At 38.6% G+C, this 26,622-nt stretch overlaps 5 protein-coding genes across 6 annotated transcripts; 4 read left to right on the top strand and 1 right to left on the bottom strand.

Moving 5' to 3' along the window:
- Positions 1-31: 31 nt before the first annotated feature.
- On the top strand, positions 32-4,031 carry tmem59 (transmembrane protein 59). The gene is made up of 8 exons (XM_085377925.1): positions 32-242; positions 468-573; positions 807-901; positions 1,188-1,340; positions 1,474-1,546; positions 1,685-1,808; positions 1,939-2,056; positions 3,300-4,031. The coding sequence occupies exons 1-8, from the start codon at positions 87-89 to the stop codon at positions 3,450-3,452; spliced, it is 978 nt and encodes a 325-aa protein (XP_085234051.1). The 5' UTR covers positions 32-86; the 3' UTR covers positions 3,453-4,031.
- A 1,269-nt stretch (positions 4,032-5,300) lies between these two features.
- Positions 5,301-8,457, bottom strand: lrrc42 (leucine rich repeat containing 42). Its single transcript, XM_085378198.1, has 7 exons — positions 7,819-8,457; positions 7,596-7,727; positions 7,401-7,522; positions 7,191-7,276; positions 6,997-7,110; positions 5,797-5,881; positions 5,301-5,719 (listed from the first exon to the last, which is right to left on the bottom strand). Exons 1-7 carry the CDS (start codon positions 8,205-8,207, stop codon positions 5,430-5,432), a joined length of 1,218 nt encoding a protein of 405 aa, XP_085234324.1. The 5' UTR covers positions 8,208-8,457; the 3' UTR covers positions 5,301-5,429.
- Positions 8,458-8,708: 251 nt separating this feature from the next.
- Positions 8,709-12,920, top strand: yipf1 (Yip1 domain family, member 1). 2 transcript variants are annotated; one of them, XM_085377820.1, is made up of 10 exons: positions 8,709-8,776; positions 8,955-9,100; positions 9,216-9,370; positions 9,454-9,534; positions 9,625-9,712; positions 9,872-9,988; positions 10,783-10,949; positions 11,128-11,310; positions 11,924-12,003; positions 12,300-12,920. In XM_085377820.1, the coding sequence occupies exons 2-9, from the start codon at positions 9,067-9,069 to the stop codon at positions 11,981-11,983; spliced, it is 885 nt and encodes a 294-aa protein (XP_085233946.1). In that variant the 5' UTR covers positions 8,709-8,776; positions 8,955-9,066; the 3' UTR covers positions 11,984-12,003; positions 12,300-12,920. The 2 variants fall into 2 exon arrangements, with proteins under 2 accessions (XP_085233946.1, XP_085233945.1); XM_085377819.1 differs by having other exon boundaries at positions 11,924-12,920.
- Positions 12,921-14,032: 1,112 nt separating this feature from the next.
- LOC146613155 (uncharacterized) lies at positions 14,033-14,791 on the top strand. Its single transcript, XM_085379123.1, has one exon. It carries the CDS (start codon positions 14,033-14,035, stop codon positions 14,789-14,791), a length of 759 nt encoding a protein of 252 aa, XP_085235249.1.
- Positions 14,792-15,206: 415 nt separating this feature from the next.
- ndc1 (NDC1 transmembrane nucleoporin) lies at positions 15,207-25,898 on the top strand. The gene is made up of 18 exons (XM_085377957.1): positions 15,207-15,320; positions 17,771-17,891; positions 17,975-18,076; positions 18,599-18,773; positions 18,863-18,989; positions 19,522-19,630; positions 21,675-21,726; positions 21,846-21,978; positions 22,531-22,623; positions 22,722-22,803; positions 23,088-23,249; positions 23,372-23,623; positions 23,877-23,989; positions 24,392-24,442; positions 25,023-25,086; positions 25,178-25,278; positions 25,510-25,670; positions 25,775-25,898. The coding sequence occupies exons 1-18, from the start codon at positions 15,282-15,284 to the stop codon at positions 25,836-25,838; spliced, it is 2,001 nt and encodes a 666-aa protein (XP_085234083.1). The 5' UTR covers positions 15,207-15,281; the 3' UTR covers positions 25,839-25,898.
- The last annotated feature ends 724 nt before the right edge of the window (positions 25,899-26,622 follow it).

Raw genomic sequence — 26,622 nt, 5'->3', positions numbered from 1 at the left:
GCGAGATAAAGTTCCCGCGAGAACACAACCCGATAAGGAGAACGAGGAAGAGGATCGTGTTATTTGTTTAGGTTTTGGCAGGCGAAATGGGGTCTCTTTCCTCAATTGTCTGCACTTTGGGACTCGCCGTCCTGTTCGCAGGCACCTTAGTATCTTCAGATGTATTTGACAGCGTCTTGGGAAACACTGCGTCCTGCCATAAATCATGTGAAATGACATACAGTTTGCATACCTATCCTCGGGTAAGTTGTCATATTGAAAAGGAAAGCGACTGCTGCTACCATTAGCTAGCTTTTGCGTTTAATAAATGGACAAGCGTGTGTTTTTTTTTTCCTTTTTTGCAATGCATTTTTCTTCAGCGAATATTGTTTGTGAATGACAAGTTTTGAAAGTGCGTCATCTTTCAGCTGGATATCCTTGTTTGTCGAGTCATTCAACTGGTCCTCCCGTTTGTTTTTATTGTACAGGAGGAAGAACTATATGCCTGTCAGAGAGGCTGCCGCCTGTTCTCCATTTGTCAGTTTGTCCGTGACAGCGAAGATTTAAATCAGACCAAATCCGAGTGTGAATCAAGTAAGCTATGCACTGACCCAGTTAATTCACAGCTGTGCTGTCGAAGAGGTTTGCTAACTAATTACGTGCTATGCTCGTAACAATAAAGTATTTCTTACAATCTGCTTCCGTTTTAATACATCCAGTTCCATGGTGTAAGCTTGCTCTAGAGACTCTTTGTTCTGTATCCACAATCCAGTTTGATCTGTTGGCTCTATCATCTATTATCGCTCACCTCTTTCAAACTTCTGCAGCCTGTCACGAAGCCTACACCCAGTCTGATGAGCAGTATGCATGCAACCTGGGCTGTCAGAATCAGCTCCCCTTCGCTGAGCAGCGAAATAAGCAGGTATGACTGTGTATAACGCATTCACGCAGTGGCTTCCACAGAACCATCTGCAGTATTAGTAGTTTTTTTCATAGTTCAGATTCAGTGAATGCATTTAACTAAAGTTTAAATGCAGAGACTTGAAATTGCTTTTGCAACTTTACTGTAGGGATGGCTTTGGTACTGGAGCATGCAGCTTTCATTTAGGTCAGCTGTTTGATCTCTCTTGATTCTGTATTTGTTGCACTTCAGCTCCCACTTTTAAAATAATCCTTTGTTCAATATGTTTGTTTGTTTTTTCCCCCAGTTGGAGAGCATGATGCCTAAGATTCACCTTCTGTACCCATTGACTTTGGTCCGAGGTTTCTGGGATGATGTAATGAGTCAGGCCCACAGCTTCATCACTTCCACATGGACTTTTTACCTCCAGGCTGATGATGGCAAAGTCATCATTTGCCAGGTAAGTAAAAGAAAACCAACCCCCTAATCTACCAGATGCAAAACAATGCACTTCACCCTGGTAATGTGCAAATGTAATGGAGCAAAATGACTAGGAAAAATAAATAAATAAAAATCTGCCCTATATTTAACAGGCTGTACCTGAAATCAAGTTCTTCTCCCAGTTTGAACTGGAAAAATATGTTAAAGAGGAACCTCAGAAGAGCTGTAAGAGTTTCATTCATCCTCTTAAAAAATAAATAAAGTAATTAGTTAAGGACGAAAGTAGTTTTGATCTCAAAGAATGTGTTAGGTTAAGGCAGACATCACTGAATATCTTTCTGAGTTTGGTTTCTTGTTTTCAAGTTCCTGGACTGAGCAGCCCTGTATTTAAGGACTACGAACGCACTTTAATCCAGGAGAGGGACAGAGACATGGCTGGGGACCACACCTATAATGACGAATACAATCTTTTCAGCTCTCTCTCAAGGTTGGTTAGCACATTTCTGTCTACATTGTCCAAGAGGTGCTGTTACTTAACTTGAACAGGATATTAATGGTATTGAGGGTCTTGCCTTTGTGCAGCTACATAACCTTGATACTTATCCTTTACTCCTCAGGAATCCTTGGCTACCGGGGTGGATCCTTACCACAACTCTGGTCCTGTCTGTTTTTGTCCTGATCTGGATCTGCTGTGCCACTGTGGCAACTGCTGTGGATCAGTATGTACCTGCTGAGGTATGATATCTGTTCTTGTTTGTTTAAGTGGTTTACAGCAGTTTGTTTAGCACACAAGCTTAATCTGGGCGTATCTGCTATGTGTGAATTTAGTTGCTGTAGTTCTGTTTTTATACTCCGTATAAATTATTTTTAAATGGATAATTGCTTATTGTGCTGTTGCAAAGTTAAATAAGAAACTTGGTTCCACTTTCCCATCTGCATAGTAATTATGAAGCTACAGCTACGAGGTGACTAGCATATCTTGGCACAAAGGTTGGAAATGCCAGTCTTGTCCAAAATCACCCAACCAGTATTTCTAAAATGAGGATTCTCAAATTATGCCCTTTCCAGAGCCCTCTGCAGAGTAATTGCACAAATCTACATGTCATTCATATGTAATAAATCCCATTATAATGTGGCAGCACAGAATGATACCAAAGGACTATTTCTTTGTTTCCAACTCGTCTTTATGCTTTATATGTGTGCCAGTCCTTTGTGGAGTCTTCAAGGAGCTACGTGGACCTTTATCCTCATGTTATAGCAGTGTACTGTCACCAGGGGGCAGCATCAAAATATTTTGTCTCCAACGACAGCTGGTGGCAGAGCTGCAGAGAACACAGAAATCATAACAGACAAATGGCTTCTTTACAGTGAAGAGAAACACTGTTTAAAAACAAGAAAATATGATATCCACTTCTGCTTAATTCAGTTTCTTATGCATACTTTTTCATACAGTGTATATACACTTCTTCCATTTTGTGCCAAATGCCACTGTTGCTCCCTTCAAGCAGATGTTTCAGCCAGTCAGTATTCTGCCTGCGCGTACCATCATTGTGTGTTTTAGAGAAGTGCATGCAAGCATGTCTGCATTGGTCGCATACTCAAAATGCTTCACTCTGTATCACCAAAGACTGGTCTCAAGAAATGTAATAGCCACCTTACTAGACTAACACGGGCAAAAAAGTGACTGAATGAACAGAATACCAGCAAAAATACCAGACAAAGGGCACCTTACAAATAGCGGGTGGGCTTGGTGTGTGCATTTGGGCTGAAGTTATTTCCTGAACAGTCATTTTGACACTTCTGGTTTATATATATAGACCAAACAATATGGAAGCTTTAGAGATCGTGGCTGGCAAAAATGTTTTTTAAAGAATTCCTTGAATAATGAGGTTTGTGTTGACAGGAAAAAAAAGAATCATCAAAACGATGTTTAAAAAAAATTTCTTTTTTTTTTTTTTTTCTTTTTTTTTTCTTTCAGAAATTAAGCATCTATGGAGACAATGAATACATTAAAGAACAGAAACTGATTCCATATCCAGCATCCTCCCTGCTGATCATCACCTCCAATGGATCAGAAGAGGAGGCTGGACCACTCCCTTCCAAAGTGAACCTAGGGCAGTCTAACATCTAGAACCCAAAGGGGGTTATTCTCTTTTATGTATAATCTCAAGTTGATTTTTATCCTTTGGCTTAAGACCTGTCCTGATTGTAGTCTTAAGTCACTACTTTCAGAGTCTCACTACTTGCAGAACTTTTTTTTTCCACCCCTATTTTTTTATTTTTTCTCTTTTTGCCTCCTGTCAATCGTAGCTTTTAAAGTTGGAGTGATAGTTTTTCTGTATATTGGCATAATTGAGGCATTATAGCACAGTGACAGCAGTACAAGTCAACTAGGTTTTGGGGGGTTTATTGCAATTTTGGTGTGCATTAGCTCTCTATTCGTGTGCTTACTTTATTGAATGTTTAAATTAACTCTTTGTGACTTGAAGTGATGCAAGTTTCTTCCAAACCGTTAACTTTTGATAAAATAGGTTGTGGTGGTACTGCAGACTTACCCTGTTTGCTTTTATGTTTCTACTGGGGTGATAACCTAACGATATTGAATTTTACAGCAAAATTCTCTGCTCTTTATATAAATTGATAGTGATGGTACAAACAGTAAGTCCTTCCTGCTTAACTGTTGTCTCTTCTTATCATAAGTCAAATTAAATACAGAGTGAATCTAATGTCTGTTTTTTGTTCTTGAAGTTTAAAATGCCAACGTATGACTCCTATTGCAATAGATAATAGTTTGCAAAAGGAGTCGTAGAACTCTTGCTCAATGCCTTCACACAACTACACAGGTAGATTTTACTTTTTATTATACCACAGTAATTACATTTAACTGCAGTGGTCTAATTTGCATCTCTGACAGTACATTGTAGTGGGCACAATGTTGCCTTTTTATGTAGTGCAAGACATGCAAAACTTTCTTTTGATCGCTTATTGCTACACCTCACTGTTTTCTAGAATGGCTCTATAAAAACTCTGAGGCAAAACTGAGAGTAGCTAACACTTCCTGTGTTAGTGTTTATCTTCAATCTCTGCTATGAGGTTAAAAATTGTATGATGGGCCGCGTGTAAAGTAATGCGCCTTCACACAGCTTTACAACTGCAGAGGGGAAAAAAAAAACAGATACCAAGTTTATTTGAACATTTGCTTGTATGACTACTTTACCATTGGCCTCCTAAAGCAATTTTCTAGCTACCTGATGTTATAAACATTATAGAAAGACCTGTCAATAAAATGTCCTAGAAGACATCTCAAGAGACAATTACGTGGTGAATATAAGGGGAAAAATCATGACCAAATTTATCTGCTGCTCCCTCTCTGTGGAACATGTACCATTTTTCTACATTGAAAAATGACCGTGCCTCCAGGTTTTCTGTGTGATAATTTGATTTTAGGGGGGGAACTGCACAGACTTGACACATCAAAGTCTGTTTACACGTCTGGGGCAGTATTTCTGCAGTTACATGAAAAAAGTTGGACAAAACCTTTTGTGGCATTAAAGAAATGTGTGCAACATCAATATAAATCGCCCGAAGTGATTTAAGTTGAATCAGCACCAGTCGCGCATGGACTTCCAAGTTTGAAAATGAAAGAAGAATCTAGGGTTGCTTAATTTGAAAGAAGTGGGTTTCCCAGACCGGTGAAGCCTTCTCATCATCTCTGCTTAAAGCCTGAAGTCATCACCCCCCACTGCCATAACAAACCAGAACCTTTGAGTTGAGTTGCACTGTGTAAAGTCCAGAAAAGTAAAGTTCTTGCTAGGACCCATGAGCAAAAATTTCTTCCAAACACATCCCCAAGATTAGGCCCAGGACAATAATCCACCTTGTCCTGTTTAAAGTTACTGTTGAACAATAAAATGGATAATAAAGAAGACGAATGCAAAAACAATACTTTATTGTTAAAAAATATACAAACCTTATCAATTTAATCCCAAAAGACATTTTTGTATTATAACCAGTGGAAACCATCTTCCTTCCCTTGAGTCTAAAGGCAACCTATTCATTGACATGTTCAAGTAGCTCTTCAACCTGCGTGCTAGTTTGGACGCATGCCTTAATAGCTGTTCAACAAGTCAATGTCCTCTGCAGTAAGAGTTGGTGAGGACGAACATTTTCCCGGAGGGCTTTCATTTGAAGTGTCACACGTTTCCGACTGAAGCCTCCTTTTTCTGGGATCATGGCAGGGATTCTCTAAGTCATTTGTCCTGGAGGGAACCTGTTTTTCTCTTACGTCATTGTTCGCCGGTCTGTAGAAATGGAGTCTCTCACTCTTATCCTCTTCCGTGCTCTTATGAGTCAGAGGTGTTGCATTCAGTACCGTTCTGACAAACTTCTGCCTGCCAACTACAGAAAAAACAAATTTTAAAAGTGTCCAATTATTTATTTAAAAATAGGCCATCGCTGTGTAAATATGAACTTACAAAAACGAAGTGCCGATGTTCTTGAGTCTTCAACTTTTTTCTGTTTTGGCATTTGTGAGCTATTCATTTCCCACTGGTTTACAACCTGAAAACATGCCAAACATTACTTCCTGACACTTGTTATTTAAAAAAACAAAAAAAACAAAAAACAGTTGTGATCAGAAGTTTAAATCCATTCATCATGGCATGAATTTCAGGTTATTCTGAGCTTTTAATTATTTATTTGAGCTGTAAAACAGAATATGTTTTTATAGCACTCATTGACTTGACCATCAGCAGAACAATGGGAAAGTCAATGAAGATATAAGAAGAATTGTGGATTTACAAAAGTTTCCAAGGTTTCTTGGAGCCATTTCTAAAGAACTGCAGATTCCAAGATCATCAGTTGAAACAATGGTGCTTTGATCAAACTGTCGCCCCCAGATGAAATTAAATTTGTTAAGATATTCAGGAACAACCCAGAAACTACCAATACCCAAGGCTGCCTTGAACTGGAAACGACTGTAACACCAGCATCACGGTCCACACTGAAGGAAGTTTTAAATGGCTATGGACCAAGACGGTGCTGACTAAGAAAGAAGGAGGACTGAATTTTGCTGCTCCCTACATGAACAAAACCAAATGCCATCTGGAGAATTTTTTTATGTTCAGACCACACAAAGATTGAACTATTTAGCCACAATGACAGGAGGTATGTTTGGAAAAATAAAGGTGAGGCTTTCAAACCCAAGAACACTGTATCAACTCTAAAGCATGGCAGTGGTAGCATTATGCTTTGAGTCTGTTTGCTGCCAGTGGTACTAGTACACTGCACAAAGTGGTTTAAATAATGAAGGAGCACTACCTCCAAAAGTCCACCTCAAATCAACAGCTAGACGGTTAAAGCTTGCAAACAACTGTGTTCCAACAGGACAATGTTCCCAAACACAAATCAAAATTGGTTTTGGTTGAGATGCAACTTGCTAAGGGACATTTAACCAAATGTTGGTGAGGCTGTATGTATGAATGGAATACAGAAATTCCAGAATAAATTCAAACATGTACATGTTTTTTAAAGTTATTAAAGATGTGTACAATACAGTGATTCCACCTTGGGGGGGAAATATTTTACCATCATCATACCCATAATGAGTTTATGTAAACATCTGACCACTACTCTATTCTTCTATCAATGTCAAATCCGCATTTAAACATACTTACCTGTTCAGCCCAACCTTCTGTCTTGCATCTTGAGTGATCAAAGGCAGCCAGTGGTTTCTCAGAATAAATTAGTCCTAACAGGTTCGACATTGTTGCCTTCAATCCTGTGCCAAGCTAGAGGTATACATTACATTTAGATGTCAGTATAACAATGAGCCACAGATAAGTGTTACACACAACTATTGATGTTATACCTTCAAACTGGTTCCAGATACATCAAGATTTGCAAGTTTTGGGAGACATGTGAGGTATTCGAGAGCCCTCTCTGAGATATTGTTGTCTGGAAATGACAGATTATAGCTGATCAACAATTTTATAATGATGTGAGTTTTGAATACTTCAAATCTGGAGGGGATGGTATTTGTGCCATCACCATGAAATCAACTAATAGTTTGGTAACCAACAGGAAATATCCAGAAGCTGAAGACAGTCCAGTCCCTTGTGCATCATACGGATAGGTGCGGTCAGTCGTTGGAGGCCAGCATCTGACAGGCTGTTACTACCGATGAAAAGTTGAATCAGGCTCCTAGAGTGGGGAAAAAAATGTTAGCAACAGCTTTTATTAAATCTTTCATGTAATTTATTTAGGAATGCAATACCTTGCCAGTGAGGTGGATGTTAGATGTTGAAAAAGCTCATGATTGTCACCCAGTTTGCAGCCAAACAAATCCAGAGACTTCAAATTATGAAATGTTTTTATTTCATCCATTCGCTCGTGCAGAAGTGGAAACCTGCAGAAATAAAAGAGGAACAACAAATGCTAGCTGTCCGTGGTAAAGAAGAAAAGGAACCTCGCAGTTTTTTGGTGGCAGTCCGACTCACCTGTTTCGTAAACACAGTGATTCAAGTACCATGCTTCCATATGCATCACTGAATAACTGCAGGGCTTTTGAAGAAATTTCTGGGTTTAAGAATACACGATTTTCCTCAGCTGCTACAAAAAGTTTATCACCTATTTGCTCAGGGAAGCCAATCAGAGAGTCTACATGATGAATATTGTCAACTACAAACAACAAAGTGATGTCAAAGAGAGATTTTGTGGTATATCGCAGACTTCCCTCTTCATTGTAGGTGAATATAAAATGCTCTTTTCTGGGCACAAACGGATTTGTCCTTCTGCACGATAACGCTGGCTTTGGCTGTGCCAGGACTATGTCACTGACACGACGAAGACTTCCTCTTTCTCGGACATAAATGGTGCTATTGTCCATAGTAAGGTCGCACTATTAAGGGCTGCACGTTAAGTCAGCAAAAACTCGAAGTAGCTCACAAGCTAGCTATTAAATAGTATCATGTCCTTGGCTAAAATTAGTATAAAAGGACACCCAAACCCTGCAGTAAAACTCTTTTACTACTTTTTTGCTCCAAATATTTCACATTTTACGGCATTTGCTTTACTACTTGTATGCATTATGACAAATATTCCGGGTTTCCTACGGTAGCCGCGGTTCCTACAGTGCAAGCAAGTTACTGGCAGCTGTGCCTGCTCACTTCAAAGTAAAAGATGGTTAACAACGAATGCTTGTTTTTTTAGGAACTTCTTACCAAATTGCGTATTCTAAGTAACAAGAATGTAATATGAGAAAACGTGTACATACTTTATAATGAACCTCTCAGGATCTCACCAAGTAGTAGTTTAAATGAAAAAAAAATCCAAACCCTTATTTTGAAAATGTTTAGGAAGAAGTCTTGTTTACATCCTTGATCGAGCCTGCTCCCGGAAGTGCCAACGTATACGGCAGAAATTAAGTGATTTTTATGGGTTTGGAAGGATAATTTGGTAATTGATTTTCCAAAGATGATAGCTAAAACATATTTTAAAAAGACTGATACTTTTAATGGTTGTTTTTCTGTCTTAATCAGATTTTACATAGTTGTCAAAGTTGATGATCTGCTAAGTGAGAACTTGGTAGCTAACTCAGCTAACTCATAACGTCTTTTTCCTTTATTGGTTATAGTGTGCGAAGTCTTAAACATTCCCCATATCTTCCTGAGGTTAAGTTGTTGCCCTTGTGTGACAATTAATTTCCTGTGCGTTTGAGACGGACTTCGCTCTTCGAATCTTTATAAATGGCGTCGAAAAATGATCCGTTTCAATTTCAGGGTGAGTGTCAATCTTCCACTGTGTTATGGAAATGTAGTTGTTTATTTTTGTGAAAAATTTAAACTCACAAGAAGCGATCGTTGACATTTTGCATTAATCCATGTCAACTAACTAGAATTTGACGAAGCTGGCGATCTGTTGGAAGCCAACAGAGATGCAACTACCATCAGCATCGATGATGAAGATGTGAAGCCTAAGCAAAGCACTGCGACTGGTTTCTCCACTGAAGCTGATACTGAGGATCCACTTGCCAATGATGACCAGGCAGAGGTTAGGACAAGCCTTTGAATTTAATATATTTTATTAACTTTTAAGATTTAATTTAATTTTTCCACCAAATCCTTGAATTTAAGCTTCTCTCAGGGCAAAAGAAAAGTCCCTCTTTTTGGTCTTTTGAGTACTACCAAAGGTTCTTTGACATCGAGACCCATCATGTAAGTTTTTTTTTTCTAATGACTTTTTGGCACCATTTTTGCTAGGTCTCATCAGATTCCATATTTAGTGGTTTCTAATATTTCTTTCAGGTAAAGGAAAGGATAATTGGATCAATGATGCCATGGCCCAGAAAGAACTTTATTAATGTCTACCTCCGTAGAAATCCTGATCTCTATGGTTAGCTCTTCATAGTTTTAACAGATATGTCTCAATCAGATTTTTTTTGTATGACACTAGGTGTATTGTTCTTTGATGTTGTATTCTATTGGTAAATGCTATTTTCATGGAAACCCCCAATAAGGAAACAACTTACATGTGTGTAACAACTGCTTTTAGGACCGTTCTGGATTTGCACCACTCTTGTGTTTGCCACTGCCATAAGTGGAAACATATCCAACTTTTTGGCCCACCAAGGCGATCGGGACTACAAATATACCCCAGAGTTTCGAAAAGGTTTGCTCCTCTTCACTCTCATATAGGGCTTTTCAATATGACCAAAATCTCATATCCCGATATGAGACATTTATCGTCCCGATATAAATCACAAAAATTTTACATTTTCTGAAAATTCTGTGAATCTTGGGGAGCTTGACTTGCGTGAATTGTTTCCAGCTGGGCGTCCTTTACCTGGAGTCGAGTGTTTTAACCAATGCATGAAACGATACATTTTTAGACATAAGTTGTAACGGCCGCCGTTTTATTTGTGAGTATTTATTACACGGCGTCTTCTAACGTTTGAATCTATGGTTTATTTTTTTAGCGCCTGACTCCTCTTTTTTGCTTCTCATCCGTAAACACTCTGCATACTCGTTCACGTGATTCAGTTTATTTTAAAAAGTCTCAACAGGATCTTGAGCTTTACTGTGAAAGGTTTATGTGGAAAATAAAAGAGCGGACAAGCGATGGTTTTATCATCGTTGTTGCTAACGACAACGCATACAAACAGGCCAGTAGTGTGGTTATATTAAATATGAGAGAAAGAGAGAACTTTAAGAAATTAATATAGCCACTATAGTGACCATCAAAACCATCAATGATCAAAGCGATGAAAAAAAATTGCCGTAAACAGTTTATTTTGCGACACCACGAAACAAACGATAGCGTAAAATGAAACGATAGACGTTTTTTTATATCGTCACCCGATATATATCGTTATATCGAACAGCCCTACTCTCATACACGTTTACATTAAATATGGGAGGGAAACAGCCATTTCACACTGAGTTTTGATTCTTTATGTTTTCCAGTAACCATTGCTGCAACAATAATCTTCAGCTATGCTTGGTTAGTGCCTCTTGCCGTCTGGGGTTTTCTGCTATGGAGAAACAATAAAATGGTGAACTTGGTGTCATATGCCTTTATGGAGATTGTCTGTGTGTACGGCTATTCTCTTTCAATATATATACCTGCAGTGGTAAGAAATTTTGTTTTTTTGTTTTGTCTTGTGTTTTGTTTATTCATTTTAAAGTAGTAGTAACAAATGAAGCACTATACTAAATTTTAGGCATTTATATAACCCCCTAAAAGCAGATGCATATTTAATTACATGATTTGCTGGTTTCTAGTTTTTTAACTTTATTTTCTAAATCAAGGTTCTGTGGATTCTCCCCTTTAACTGGCTGAGTTGGTGCACCATTGTGGTGGCACTCTGCCTCTCTGGCTCAGTACTGGTTTTGACTTTCTGGCCTGCAGTCAGAGATGACCACCCCAGAGTTATGATAGCATTCCTGTCTGTGATTGTGTTGCTCAACATCCTGCTGGCTGTTGGTTGTAAGGTAAATATGGCTACTTTTGATATTTAATGACAAAATAGTATTTGTGCTAATCCATCTATTTCATAATGCTTATCCATCTGGATTTAGATAACAATGATTGACTCTTTCTAATTTATCCTCTGTGATGTCAGCATGGCCTAGTTTTGAACCCACCTCTCCATTCGCCATTCACAGATCCGATCACTTACACTGATATTTTGGCATTTGACTCCTCTGTGGGTTTTTGGGAAACAAATATACTTTATAGTGTCAAGTTGAATCCCTCTGGGGAGATGTGTTTCAGCGGAAACTATGACTACATTACTACATGGTGTGAGAAAGGGCTTCTAGTAAACTTCCTATCATGAATACTGTCCGGTCCTCAGGGATATCATATGTCCCACCACATTGAAGTAATTAGTCTTCAAACTAAGCCATGTCTGAACGCTTAACAAGATGAATGGCTTCCAGAAATCCTGTATTCTTTTCTCTACCCCTGAACATTTGCTTCACACCTACTCACAGTTTGGATTTCGTGCTTACCAGTTTCTCATAACATGTCTTTGCCCTGCCAGTACTCCTTTGCACAAGTTCTTTGACACTTTTTTTTACTCATTTGGGTTTTCTTTTGCAGACCTACTTTTTTACTATTCCAGGGAACAAGACGGTAAAGCCAACAAATTCGACGACATGAAAGACTTGCATTGTCTCGAGGTACCAATAGTGACACAGAAGCTTTTTAAGCTTTTACATATACACTGAAAATCTGATATGTATTTATAATATGTATCTACATTGTGTTTATTTCATTTGTTGTTTGCATATTTACACTCAGTAGTGTCACAAAGGAGGACTTTAATACATTATTGACCCATTTTTGGAGCCTTGGCTCACATGTGTGTCATTTTGACCTACTAAATCTGACACAGGACTTCCTGTACATGATTTTGCCATGCCAAGGCAAGTGTTATCCCCTTTTTGTCTTTTTCTTTTTTTCTTTGAAATTGCAGGCTCTCGTGTTGCCTTATTAGAGAGAATCAAGTTGCTGTGCTGATGAAGTCATGCAACGTCTAAATTTCACCTGAACTCGTACATCCGGTCTTAACACCTTAACCCCTGTATCCTGAGTGCGTGTTTGGATCAGCTGTGTGACATCTGAAAATGCACAATAATAGCAAGCGTGTGGGTTTTGTTTTCTTTTTACGGGTGCTGGATTCTAAACTTTATGCATATAAATGGAGTATGGTTTAAAATAACAAAAAAGGTATATTTTAGTATGACCTTTATACTTAAGTTACATTTTTAAATATTTCTATAACAACACATTTCATAACTGGTGACAGCATCGATGGCATGTATTTTTATATTCCTATAATGGGAAATGAATCATTTGTAAACAGAATTTTCTGTGTAAACAATTATAGATATGGTGTGTTAACCAACGACTAGCGTTATTACACTTGGAGCTGTTGTACGTTACTCTTAAGTTTCTACAAGTCCACCCAACTAATGCCAAAGACCTGTGCTAAACTTTTAAATGGTCATGTAAGTGTTTCTGGAATTAATTTGGTAATGTTTTTGATCGGAAGTGTGGAATTTATTGATTCATGGAGAAAATAAAACATGGTTATTGTGGGAAATGCTGTATTTGAATGTCATTGTTTTATATTTCTAGTTCATTGCAGATCTTTAACACAAACTGAGACAGGTTTCCTTATATTATATAACATAAGTAGTTGCCTAATTGTTTCTTGTCATGCCTGCAGAAAATTTATATCCATCTCAGGTGTCATAGGTCAAAAGTTAATATTAATTAAATACTAAATCTTATATAGTGCTTTTCTACTCAACTTGAGCACTCAGAGCACTTTATGCAACATATCTAATTCACCCATTCACACATTCATACAAGCACTTTTTTGTATGTCTAAGTGCTTTCTATCTAACAGTCATACTCTGAACTCTGGGTGGTTGCATTGGATGAGTGCTTAAAATACTTCATGTGATTCTTCATTTTAGGCAGCCTTGAGTCACCCCGGCTTTCACGTCCATGTGCAACGTGACTCATTTCTTTGGGTTTCTAACTACTTTGTTTTCCAATACATGTCAACAATTGGAAATTTTAAATATTTAAAGAAGAGATTGTAACTAATAGGTATAAGATGAACATTTCAAAGAGATTAACTTTAAAAGTGAGCTGCTGCTACCGTTTTCCAGCTCAACCATCTAAACTGTCACGTGGTCGAGCAAACCGATAGAATCTATCGTATCACCGTTTGGATTCGCAGATCACCCGCAGTGGAAAATCTCACAGTATATATCCAAAGCTGACCACATGCAGGCACACGGTGTGTGGTCAGCACTTTACATTCAGTGAACCTACGTAAAGACTATGCTTAATATTTCCACTAATTAAGTAGAGCTACTTTTTTTTTGATTAATTAACAAAACAGAAAAAAGTGTCACTTGAACCTTTGTCAAAGGGATGGTGGCGTCCTAATTAATGGTCATTCTAGCCCCAGCTTTGAGTTACACAGGAGCTGCCTGTCAAACAGGTAACCCTATTGGAGGAATGTCACCTGCCTCAGTCTCAGAAGTCTAGACAGCTGCACATACTTGTAGATTTATCAGCACAACACAGGAGGACTTGATTTGCTATTTGTTCTCATTTTTGGGGAATGCCTTTTAATTATTTTTTATAGCTATAGACATATATATTGTGACTTGAAGACCTTTCCATAGGATGGCCACTTCAAATGGCAAAGGTGAAAAAGTGTCCAAATTTGAGATGCTGAAACTTTTGGAGAAATGCAGGAATGAAAGGGACGATGCCATGCACAAAGAAAGCGCTCTCAGAGAGAAGCTCAGGCAGTATGAGTCAAGGATGCGTTCAACATTGGCTATGAAACAGAAACTGAAGACTCTGGCTCTGGACAACAGGGAGCTGAGGAAACAGGTGAAGGCTCTTCGTACTGAAATTGGACTTGAGTGCAGCCCTAAGTTCAATGGAAAGACCACCAAGGACATAATCAATGACTTGCATGAAAAAGAACGTGAGTGCAACTCCCTGGTGGAAAAGGCTGGAAAACTGAGTCTGACCATTGATGGCTTGACCTCAGAGTTGGCAAATACAGTCACCTCTAAAACACTTTTAGAGGATCAAGTACAGTCATTGCAGCAAAATCTCAAGGATATGACAAATAACCAGCGTCGTCTGCTTAAGTTGTGGGAAGACAAGAAGTCCCAGAGGGAACAGCTTGCCCTCCCTGCAATAATACAGAAACCTGGACTGAAGCCACCCGTCCTTAAAGCAGTTCAAACCGACATGTCCATCAGTTCCACTCAAAAGCTTCCAGCCAATGCTTTTGAGATAAAGCCATTTTCACGGGACAGTGACAAAAATACTGTTTTGGATAAACACAGTTTCCCAGCTTACGGAAACGGCTATAGTCACGGAAAGAAAGCTTTCGTGCATGATGAAGCTAAAGGAATACAGAACTGACTTCACTGACAGCTACTGACTCTGCACTTGAGATGGCAACTAATTACTGGACTAATGTTACATAATGACAGAGTAAAATGAGACAGAACTTTAAAGCTGATTTATGTTCTTGTGTAATTCCATCTTGTGACAATGTTGTTTTAATAGCATTTGCATAATTTAAACGTAACCTGATTTTTAGGATCGGTGAAAGTCGACCTTTCAGGAAAACATTTGTAAGCTGAGCTTAATGTAATGATGAAATTTAACGTAGTGTACGTGTGCCAGTCAGTGAGAATTTATATGTACAATCTTTAGTTCAAGACCCAACGTTAAATCCATATACTGAATGAATATGAAACGCTGGCAGCAGGCAGGAAGATGGACAGCTTTTAATCGGGGTCCTTCAGAGGTCCTTTGAATGCATGTGGCGCGATATGGGAAACTGAGGCGTAAATAGTTTTGATTGTCGTTTTCTTCTCAAAGAGAGGCATAAATTTATCTAAACAACATGTTTTCTGCAGAGCAGAGTTGCTGGTTTATCCGCAAGGTGAGTGTTTTTCTTCTGACACCAGATGACTATTTAGAAAGTGATTTTTCGTGTCTCCTAGCTTGCTAAACTTAGATCTGTTTATGCTAGCTTCTTTGAATGCAGCTAATGAACGTCTTCAGATTTTATTTATTTACAATTATCTTTAAAAGTGTTTACAGAAAGTTGAGAAACCGAGGTGCGAATGGAGGCTATTCAAATAAAAGAAAGAAACGCGAGCAAAGTAAAAGGGGAAAAAAGTGTCTTTACAAATATGAAGTTAGTAACAACTATGCAGATATGTAAGTTTCACACGTTAAACCCGATCGATAAATAGCAACTTGAGTATAGCGTGTTTTCTGGTAGCAAAAACAATAAGGAAAATTAACTTAGTGATTATTTGTATTATTTGACTGAAATATGAAAATATTTGATTCACGCATGTTGTAAACATTAACGATAGGCATCTGGGGGCTCACACTGAAAGTATATAGGCCTCCGTAGTTTCTACCAAACAATGACAGAAAAAGAATTGCTGATGTTGAATTGAAATGTTTTCACTTATTTTAAATTTATGTTACATTGAATGAAGTGAAGATGTCGTGCCAAAAATTGACTCATGTTTCTCTTTCTTTTTTCTTTTAAATTTATTTATTTATTGTAATGTCTGATATTTTGTTTTTATTGGAAAATAGGCTGTACTCAATAGGATTTATGAAGTCGTTATATATATGATAGAGAAATGACCTGTTTTTCATGTATCCTAATGACTCTGACTTATTGTACCTACAATGTGTTCTAGATTATAATCAATCCATTTTTTTTTGCCACCTAAATATATTTATAGAGCTGTTATGTTACGTTTGTTGCATTTATCCGTCCCCCTCTTGACCGGATCTGGCTTGAAAAGGAAAAGTTTAATGTCAGTAATTTTTTTTTTTTTTATTTTAGCTGGGGAAAATAAAGAATATATAAAGTGACTTTGACCAAAAATGATTTCAGCTTCTATCTTGTGGTAGGAATATTGTTTCCTATTCAAACTGATTTGATGTCTTTCATGTAAGATATGTCTGACAGATTATTGGACAATAAGTCATCTACTACAGTTTAAAGCGCTTTGGATGCCTTGTTTATAATGGAGCACTGTAACGAAAAATAATTTCCCCTAGGGATCAGTAAAGTATTCTGATTCTGATTGAAAAGCGCTATATAAATGCAATCCATTATTAAATATGAGTAACCTTTTTTTTGGAAGTTACCAGTAATCACTTTTACCCCTAATGTAACAGTCATTCAAAACCACTTTTAAGTTCATACCTACCTTTTCCTATAAAACAAGCCTAAAGGGAAAAACAAACAAACAAAAACAAACCAGCTACCTATATTCAACAGAAGCCACTTCATTGCATTATTATCAAGACAAAAAACTAAATTTTGAACATAACACCTTTAACGAGGCATTAACAGTTCCACATGGGTATCACTCTTTGAGAAAATTGAATTGCAATGCAATATTGGGAATGTTTGCATCTTGGTTTCAGAATTTTACACCCCAGAAGATATTGTTTTAAATTACATGCTCTCTGGAGATTTCCTTTACAACCTGATTAGCACAGAACACGTTCTGTACATGAATGTGAAATTTAAGTAAGACAATTTAAAAAAAAGAAAAAAAAGACCTTTTCATATGGATTCAAATTTCTTTTTTTTTTTTTTTTTTATAGCGTTGAATCAAGTGGTTATTCTTTCCCAATACTTGGTGATCAATAATAATGATGATGATAATAATAATAATAATAATAGTAATAATACATTTTGTTTGAGGCCACCTTTCAGAAACCCAAGGTCACCTTACCAAAGAGAAAAATTATTAGAAGGAGTAATAGTCATAAAATGCATAAAATAAGTAAAAATTGCAAAACAGAACTTGACAACAGATAAAATCAGCACTAAAGCGAATAAGCCAGTTTGAACAGATGTGTTTTGAGCTGTGACTTAAATGCGGGAAGAGAGTCTATATTTCTTATGGTTGGAGGAAGAGAGTCCCAGAGCCAAGGAACAAAGCCACCACTAAAGGCTCTGTTCTCCATAAGACATGCGGGCGGAACAGTAAGATGAATAGCAGATGAGGATCTGAGAGGGCGGGAAAGTGGTGATGTGAAGCGGGTCACACAAATAGGAAGGAGCAGATTTATGGATACACTTGTATGTGAGAAGTAAGATTTTAAAGTTTATCCTGGCTTCTATGGCTAACCAGTGAAGCTGCTGAAGAACTGGGGTAATATGAGCTCTTGACGGAATACGAGTTATGACCCGAGCTGCAGAATTTTGAAGAAGTTGGAGTTGATGAAGGGACCTTTTAGGGAGACCAAATAAGAGGGAATTGCAGTAATCAATATGAGACGTAATAAGACTATGGACAAGGATGGGCTATATAATGTCTATAATGTAATAATGACTGCTCTGTTCAGGTAATTTGTTGGAGAGCTGCAGCCAGTATTGCTTGGGCTGTACTGTTGTTGCCACCCAGCACAGCAATTTTTGTGTTCCTCAGCAAGTTCAGTGTTCTCCACCCCATCCAGACCATATCAGGTGAGTCACCACGCTGCATTTTAAGATTACTCAGAGCTGAGTATGACGCTTACCGTACACTTTTTTTTTTTTTTAAATTCCAGAATGCTTCTCCATGCTAACAAGTGCAACTGCCATCTTCTCTTTCATCCTGCTGTGTGGAGTGATCATCATGGTTGGTTTCTTGAACTTTGAGTATTACACAGGTGAGTCACAGAGCACTGCAAAACTTCCCTAAAGATTTTCTTTACTACTAACATGTTACGTGGATAGATCATATGTAAATTTTCATTAGTGAAGCTGGAATTAATGTCACCAGTTCAGTGTTATGGTAGAGCTTATAATAAATAAAATGCTATCATTAGTTTAACAGAATTAAGTAATTTGATTGTGGACTAATGTTGTCTGTTAAATAGGGAATAGTTTGTTGAATGACACCACAACATGAAAAACACACGATCCTTCTCCCTTGGATAAAAAGATTAGTGTTATGTTTTTCTTTAAATTGTATAATAAAACAAAATGAAAGTAAAATGAGTTAAGTTTTACTTTCTTTTCAGGACAACTAAAATACCTGATTGTTTAGTACTGGTTCAACACATCCATGGGGCCAGCTATTACTTTAATAAGCTTTACTCAGGTTTTAAATGATAAGATAATATAATGGGTACTCCACTAAAAAATTGTCTATTATGTAACTTCTTTGTTGTTACTGTTTTTTCTTTCAGTCATTCCAACTATTGCATGCTCGAAAATCGCGCTCTTTGGTCAGCTTCTCCACCCTCGACAGCTTGTCAACTCCCTGGTCCACTGTATCATGGGAATGATTGTAGCTTGGTGTTCTGCCGTTACCATTGGATTTAGATACGAAACTCTTGGCCACCCGTGTGCGCAGACCGATGGGTAAGTGACTACCACACTAAGCTTTGGTGGTGAGCTTTAAACGTTTCTTCCACAGTTTAACTGCCTTCATTTATTTGCAACCCTGACAGTTATCATCAGATGTGTCTGAATGAATATCATCTCATCCTTCTGCTGGGTGGAGCTTTTGTTGGATTCTCTCACAGTCTGCTGGGTGTGATCCACAACATGAACTATGTCTCCTTCCATACTGTTCAGGTAAACAGTGGACTTTAAAATGTTCTTTGTTTATCTGTGATTCTGCCTCACATGTGACAGTGAATCAAAATTAGTATCCTGACTGCGAATAGCTCCAACATATTTTTCTGAGACAAAACAAGTAAATGAGGTGGCTGTAGCTCAGGAGGTAGAGCTGGTCACCTACTGATCCGAACGTTGGAGGTTCGATCCCTGGCTCCTCCAGTCTGCATGCCAAGCATCCTTGGGCAAGATACTAACCCCAAGTTGCTCTCCGATGCATCCATCGGAGTATGAATGTGTGTGAATGTGATTAGATGGCGCTCAGTTTGGGGTCAGTGCTTGTGAGAATGGGTGTGACTTGGTGAATGTGGCATGTTGTATAGAGCGCTTTGAGTACTCCTGGAGAGTAGAAAAGCGCTATACGAGAATCAGTCCATTTACCATTAAATCTCCCCCCCCCAAAAAAATAAAATAAATAAATTTTAAAAAAGTTGCAGCTGTCTAGTGTGAGTTAATATTTGTTGTTCATGTTCACTTATTATTTCCCCAGCAATACAAATACCTTCGCTTCAAGGGATGTCTTCCTTTGGTGGTTAGGTGCAGTGCCACTCAGGCACTTTACTCTGTCAGGAACTTCATCGTTGTTTATTACTTTTTGGGTAAGTAACTTTCTTATTAATTAAAATGCCATTAATGAAGCTTCACCCGCTCTATCTCTCTATCTATCTCTATATACAGTGGCTTGCAAAAGTATTCGGCCCCCGTGAACTTTTCCACATTTTGTCACATTACAGCCACAAACATGAATCAATTTTATTGGAATTCCACGTGAAAGACCAACACAAAGTGGTGTACACGTGAGAAGTGGAACAAAAAATCATACATGATTCCAAACATTTTTTTACAAATAAATAACTGAAAAGTGGTGTGTGTGTGTAATTATTCAGCCCCCTGAGTCAATACTTTGTAGAACCACCTTTTGCTGCAATTACAGCTGCCAGTCTTTTAGGGTCTGTCTCTACCAGCTTTGCACATCTAGAGACTGAAATCTTTGCCCATTCTTCTTTGCAAAACAGCTCCAGCTCAGTCAGATTAGATGGACAGTGTTTGTGACCAGCAGTTTTCAGATCTTGCCACAGATTCTCGATTGGATTTAGATCTGGACTTTGACTGGGCCAGTCTAACACATGGATATGTTTTGTTTTAAACCATTCCATTGTTGCCCTGGCTTCATGTTTAGGGTCGTTGTCCTGCTGGAAGGTGAACCTTCAGCCCAGTCTCAAGTCTTTTGCAGACTCCAAGAGGTTTCCTTCCAAGATTGCTCTGTATTTGGCTCCATCCATCTTCCCATCAACTCTAACCAGCTTCCCTGTCCCTGCTGAAGAGAAGAACCCCCAGAGCATGATGCTGCCACCACCATATTTGACAGTGGGGATGGTGTGTTCAGAGTGATGTGCAGTGTTAGTTTTACGCCACACATAGCGTTTTGCATTTTGGCCAAAAAGTTCCATTTTGGTCTCATCTGACCAGAGCACCTTCTTCCACATGTTTGCTGTGTTCCCCACATGGCTCGTGGCAAACTGCAAACGGGACTTCTTATGGTTTTCTGTTACCAATGGCTTTCTTCTTGCCACTCTTCCATAAAGGCCAACTTTGTGCAGTGCACGACTAATAGTTGTCCTATGGACAGATTCCCCCACCTGAGCTGTAGATCTCTGCAGCTCGTCCAGAGTCACCATGGGCCTCTTGGCTGCATTTCTGATCAGCGCTCTCCTTGTTTGGCCTGTGAGTTTAGGTGGACGGCCTTGTCTTGGTAGGTTTACAGTTGTGCCATACTGCTTCTATTTCTCTGAGTGATCGCTTGAACAGTGCTCTGTGGGATGGTCAAGGCTTGGGAAATCTTTTTGTAGCCTAAACCTGCTTTAAATTTCTCAATAACTTTATCCCTGACCTGTCTGGTGTCTAAATCCAATCGAGAATCTGTGGCAATATCTGAAAACTGCTGGTCACAAACACTGTCCATCTAATCTGACTGAGCTGGAGCTGTTTTGCAAAGAAGAATGGGCAAGGATTTCAGCCTCTAGATGTGCAAAGCTGGTAGACACATACCCTAAAAGACTGGCAGCTGTAATTGCAGCAAAAGGTGGTTCTACAAAGTATTGACTCAGGGGGCTGAATAATTACACACACACCACTATAGATAGTGTTGTGGAAATTTTAATTACCAAAGCCTGCAGACCAGATGAGTTGTAACAACACCTTTATTTCAGCTATCTCATGCATAAGGAGGGCCGTCAGTCAGGGGGCACTGAAAGTCGTCTCTGACAATGAACAGTTCAGGTCTTTTTTTTATACACGGTCACAGAACAAAAGGCTTTTACAGTTGCAGTTCACACCTTGGCTCTAAACAGACAGACTCTCTATCACCTGTGTGAATCTCCCCCACTCTGGGGTCAAGCCTTCCTGTGTGAGCTTCCGCATCCTGGGAGACATTCACCAGTTTCTCACCGCCTGTCCCAGCGTGAATGAGGTGTGAACCAGACATACTAAACTAAGTAACATGAAAGCAAGACAATACATTACAGGACAATGCACTAAAGAGAAATCCCACAACAATAGATCCATAGATATAGATTGTCTGGATTTTGGCTTTCTCTGCACAGCATACTGGAAGTGTTCATTATTTAAATTTAATATCAACAGGGCACATTCCAAGAACATGGATCTGTAAAACACTGAATCTTCACTTGGGCAGGTTAGTGTTAGATCATATATGATTTATTGAAAATACTTAGCAATGCTTTTTGCCTGATCAGTAGCTCGCCTCGTGCAAAACACTGCATTATCATAGTTATGTGTGATCTACCCTTCCAGCTCTGCCCACCCTCTTGACAGCATAGCTGGATTGCTGGACCTCTCCCTCCTCTACCACCTCTGGATCAGTGCCACCTTTCTCCTCTTCACTTGGTACATCATGCTGCTGCTCTTTAGGATTTTTCTCACTGAGGTATGTATCCGTTAAAGGCAAAATTTAGATCTGTAAATATTTTAAAACCAATTGTGCTGTTCAGTATATTAAGTATCCTTAACAAGTCATCGAGGGAAGGTTGTTTCTTCCTGTTTTAATACTGTGATAATTACATTTCCTAAATAAAATAAATCCTATCTTGAGTCCAGTTCCTCTAGGAACTATTGACCTATTTCAAAATTGCCATTTATTTACAAACTGTTTTTTTTTGTTTTTTGTTTTTTGTTTTTAAGTTGTCAATTTAGGTGTGTGTGTGTGTCGTGTTATATATCCTTCTGTCATACAGAGGTTCTGCTGACAATTTCAAAATGATTTTGGTCAGTGGAAAACAGTACATAGTAACCACAATAACATCCATAATCAAGACTACACAACTTCTATTTATATTTTTAATAACTTGGAAACACTAGGGGGCAGCAGTGTCAAGGCAATGGGTTTCTAAGGACTGAAAAGCATCTTGACTACAGTTTCTAATGAAAGATAGTAAATAAATAATAAAATGAAATTAAACATAATACATTTCTTCTGTAGGGGTACAGTTTTCCTGTGCAGTCATCTTTTACTGAGGATGCAGACCATTGCCTTCCTAAAGTACTGACTGAAAAGCAGCCAATGCTATTAAAAGTAGGTACAAAACACATTTATATTCTTGCAAACATATCCATTTTAGGTTAAACCCCACTGATCACCAAATTCTGGTGCTCTCTTTTCCCCAATTTCAGTTCCTAGCTTTGCAGGACTTGGCTCTGTTGTCTCAGCATTCTCCATTACGACGGTGTGAAGTCTTCAGTCTGAGTCAACCAGGTCTGATCATAGTTTCTTTGCGCAAAAGAAGTTTTTATTATTTCTATTGCTGTATAGCCCATTCTTCTGATTGTGACATCAGGCATATAATATGTAGATTTTGGTAGTCAACTGTCGAGCTCCTTCTGACCTCACGTCAAACCTCAAGTTAAATCAATCACAAACATCAAACATGCAAGGCAGGAGCCACAGTTCTTTTGTAAGAATTAATCTTGACGCATGTCAGATATTCAGATTGTGCTTTTATCTAGCTCAGAATGTATTTCTTATTTATTTATTCCCAGGTGGACATCCTCATAACTGGAATGCTATCAGTAAAGAGTGCCTCTCTCTGCTGGCTGATCTTACCCAGAGACTTGTAGCCTATCATGACACTGTAGCAACCAATGGCAGGGCCAAATCACTGTCAAGTGGGAGTGAAAGGAAGACTTCTTCTGAAACATCAGGTACATTAGTATCACAGAAGTGGCTGTCCATGTCAGCCAACTGTATAACAGTATATTAACATAGTGTGAGTGTGTTTATGGCATGTATGTATATTTTAATTTTTTTGTAATCCTAACCTCAGGTACAGAAGATTTCATGAGTCCAAGGCCTACCGCTTTTATGAAAACTCCAGCTTCAGTCTTCGCTCGGTCCATTGCTGGAGGCCAGCAGAGCCCTCTAACAGCCCCATTCACCCCTGATCTGGACAGCCCCTTTATGTCTCCTGCACTGCGGCGTCTTGCTGCTCCTGTGGAGCAAGGCTCACCTTGGTATGGCACAGTGCAGAGCCCCCACATCATGAGGCGAGTGCCCAAACTCTGGTCCACATCCACAGGTGAGTAGGGAATAATGGGAGCCGTCAGGTCATTCAGATCGTACAACTGCAATAAAATGCAATGTTAGACAAAAGAGAGAATGTGTTGACTGGTACAGTTCCCCCCTTTTTTTTTTCTTTTCTTTTTTTTTTTTTTTTTTTTAATGATGGCATATTTGGGGGCAATGAAGTGATACTTTTTTTTACTTTGGTTGGTCTGATAGGTTGATCCATTTTTGGGTACATTATAAGCTTTATGCTTCTGTTGATACAGATTCCCAGGTTAATGGCAGTCCCCCGCCATCACCAGCTTCAGTTCCCAGTGACAAGCAGGAACCCTCCAAACCAAGTTTTCTGGCTCAGTTCCTCCAGAACAGAAGAGAACAGGTACTAAAACCTTGTCTCAAAGCCAAATGATAATGTGTTTTTGGTCCTGCACTGTGCTTCTGACGTAAGGCTTTTCACACTTATTAATTCAGGAATAATATAACAGGAGTCAAGTGCTGTGGTCTACTTCATCCAGCTTTTCTAGTTTTCCAAAAACCTACAGTCAGGGGTGGACAGATGTGAAAATTAACAGGGATATCACAAATTCAGATGTAAGGTTCTGGGAAATGTGCCAAATCGGGAGCTTGTTTATGGTTATTGTTAGAAGTACTGCTTTTACTACAGGGTCTCGACCCAGGGTTAAGTGTGAAAAGCTAGTATTTGTGTTAGTCTGTCTTTTTTTTTTCTTCTCTTTTTAAACTTTATCACCAAAACACTTCTACATTTAATTGTCTCATTTAGGTTAAAAATTTCTTGGCAAAGCGAGTGCTGATAGTGTATTTGTTTAACAAGGTAAGAACGTGTGGCATGTGCATGCTGTCTCCCTTAAACTTCTCCACACTGGGGGGCTCTGGCATGCTCTTATCTGGCTTGGTAGATTTTTGTCTTTTTTCTTTTTCTTTTTTTAATTTTTTAACAAATCTAGCGTTCTCGTGTAGTAGCCATTACTAATTTATCTCCTGGTTCTGGACCTAATGGTGGAGGCATTACTAATGCATCTCTTTTCTATCCAACCTGCTCTTCCAGTGAGCATACTAATTACCTTTAGAGCTTGAATTAAGGGGTCATGTGACAATCAGTTTAGTGCTTGGAGTATATGCTTAGAGATTTCCTTTTTCTGATCACACAGTGAGATTATGAGAGAAAAATCTCACTACTTGCATTTCCCTGCTTCCTCTGTGTAGAAACTAATGTGGTTAGTCTACTTTCTGAGGTTTATGTATATTTCTTTTAACCACACTTGCATGCTGTAGTGCTGTAGTGTAGTCACACTAAGTGTGCCCCACTAACAACTTCCTAATTTAGCATTGTGAGTCTGCATCTGTTAATTTAAAGGGAAAAAAATCCTGCTAGCTAACATTGTGTGTTGCAGCTCCCAGAAGCCTCGAGTCAGGCTCTCTTTGCTGACAGTCAGGCCCACATCTGGGCTTTGGAAGGTAGGAAGAAACTGTGAATACTTACATTTGATTTGAATTCAATTTCCATCCCGCATATTAATTTATTTTCTTTGATTTCCTTCCATTACAGGGCTCTCTTACCTTGTTCAAGCCTCATTCTCTGAAGATCAGTTTGGGGTTGTGCAGACTACATTACCCAGCATTCTCAGCTGCATGCTGGTCTTACAAGAGGTAAATTACAGTATATTATTTTACCTATTCTGGATATACTTGCTGGAGATTTTCTTGTGCTCCCTTAAAGTAGAAACAGAAGAACAGTAGAAACAACTGTCCTAATGGCTTTTCCATTAGGATAAGGAGACCATTTTTAATAGGGCCCAGTTCACTATAACGCAGGTTGATTAAGCACAATGACCATTTTAAGTAGAACATGTACAGGACAGTTGTACTTCTCGTCTGCAGGCTGTCGATCGACACTTCAAGCTGCCCCATGCCTCCAGTAAGCCTGTCAGGTCGACCAGCAGCATGGGAGACTCAACATACAAAACTCTGCGCTTTGCTCTCAGGGCCACACTAAAGACTGCCATCTACAGGATAACAACCACATTTGGTGATCACTTAAAGTAAGGCTGCTTACAATTTAAAATCTGAGTAGTATTTTGTGTGATTAAGAAAGAAAACTGCATGCTGAGTATTATAACCCTTGGTGTTTTTGTTTGATCCTCAGTGCTGTTCAGCTGTCTGCAGAGCATCAGAAAAGATTGCAGCAGTTTCTGGAGTACAAGGAGTAATGTATTTGACGCTGGCCGTGCCTTGAGATTCTTATCGATGCATAAAGATGTCAACAAATGAAAGGCCATGATAGTGCCTCTTTTAATATTTATGTCTGCACTATACCGTGGGATTATATTTGATGGTTGAGATCACATCTCTCACATGCAGGAAGGAGCAGGAAGCCAAACAGACTGAAACGGGTTGAAGGACTGTTATCTCTTGTGTTTAGGAGATATTAATCTACCCTACAGTAAAAGAGGCTCAAAATAAATAAATAAAATTTTTTCCTCACAAGGAAATGTGAGAAATTCATATATGACGTTTGTTGATTGGGATGAGTTACAAAGGGCTCTCTGTGCATCATCATCTTTGGATTTCATATTTCAGCTGCTGTCCTCTTGAGTAATATTTTTGGTGTTGAAAAGAGATGGCACGAGGGCTAACGAAGAAGCTGTCTTTGTTTTGTAATGAGCTTCTTTTTTTTTTTTTTGGCTTCACGGGTGTCTGAAATGGATCCTAAAAATGCATTTTCATAGATCTGGTTTTGAGTCTAATCACCTGCCTAGAAGAACTGATCATCTGTCTGCATCAGCTCAGCAAAATACATTTTCAAATTAGACACCAGCTTTCACATGTTACCAGTTTGTATGATTTTTTTTATTTATTTTTTTTATTTTCATGATAAATGACGTTATCATATGAGAGGAACAGGTTTGGTGCAGCAGGTTTTAAGCCTGGATAAATGTTGTCACTGCCAGAATTTAAGTTTCTGCTCAAAAAACAGTTTGAATAAAAACACGT

Source organism: Diplotaxodon limnothrissa, linkage group LG18 (assembly GCF_057381915.1).
Source record: "Diplotaxodon limnothrissa isolate DT_005_m linkage group LG18, D_limnothrissa_male_GT1.1, whole genome shotgun sequence".
NCBI classification, from domain to species: Eukaryota; Metazoa; Chordata; class Actinopteri; order Cichliformes; family Cichlidae; genus Diplotaxodon; species Diplotaxodon limnothrissa.
The sequence above is the reverse complement of the archived record's forward strand: the minus strand, read 5'-3'. Positions and strand labels throughout refer to the sequence as shown.

What these genes read in the sequence shown, in the direction of transcription:
- yipf1 (XM_085377820.1), top strand. Translation starts at nt 9,067, where the DNA reads ATGGCGTCGAAAAATGATCCGTTTCAATTTCAGG. An exon ending in TAGAAATCCTGATCTCTATG is followed by an intron (nt 9,713 to 9,871) that starts GTTAGCTCTTCA and finishes AACTGCTTTTAG; the next exon opens with GACCGTTCTGGATTTGCACC. An exon ending in TGCTGGCTGTTGGTTGTAAG is followed by an intron (nt 11,311 to 11,923) that starts GTAAATATGGCT and finishes TTTCTTTTGCAG; the next exon opens with ACCTACTTTTTTACTATTCC.
- tmem59 (XM_085377925.1), top strand. Translation starts at nt 87, where the DNA reads ATGGGGTCTCTTTCCTCAATTGTCTGCACTTTGGGACTCGCCGTCCTG. An exon ending in CTGAGCAGCGAAATAAGCAG is followed by an intron (nt 902 to 1,187) that starts GTATGACTGTGT and finishes TTTTTCCCCCAG; the next exon opens with TTGGAGAGCATGATGCCTAA. An exon ending in CTTTTCAGCTCTCTCTCAAG is followed by an intron (nt 1,809 to 1,938) that starts GTTGGTTAGCAC and finishes TTTACTCCTCAG; the next exon opens with GAATCCTTGGCTACCGGGGT.
- lrrc42 (XM_085378198.1), bottom strand. Translation starts at nt 8,207, where the DNA reads ATGGACAATAGCACCATTTATGTCCGAGAAAGAGGAAGTCTTCGTCGT. An exon ending in TCACTGTGTTTACGAAACAG is followed by an intron (nt 7,728 to 7,818) that starts GTGAGTCGGACT and finishes TTATTTCTGCAG; the next exon opens with GTTTCCACTTCTGCACGAGC. An exon ending in TCAGCTTCTGGATATTTCCT is followed by an intron (nt 7,277 to 7,400) that starts GTTGGTTACCAA and finishes TGTCATTTCCAG; the next exon opens with ACAACAATATCTCAGAGAGG.
- LOC146613155 (XM_085379123.1), top strand. Translation starts at nt 14,033, where the DNA reads ATGGCCACTTCAAATGGCAAAGGTGAAAAAGTGTCCAAATTTGAGATG.
- ndc1 (XM_085377957.1), top strand. Translation starts at nt 15,282, where the DNA reads ATGTTTTCTGCAGAGCAGAGTTGCTGGTTTATCCGCAAG. An exon ending in TTAGGATTTTTCTCACTGAG is followed by an intron (nt 21,979 to 22,530) that starts GTATGTATCCGT and finishes TTTCTTCTGTAG; the next exon opens with GGGTACAGTTTTCCTGTGCA. An exon ending in GACTTCTTCTGAAACATCAG is followed by an intron (nt 23,250 to 23,371) that starts GTACATTAGTAT and finishes TCCTAACCTCAG; the next exon opens with GTACAGAAGATTTCATGAGT.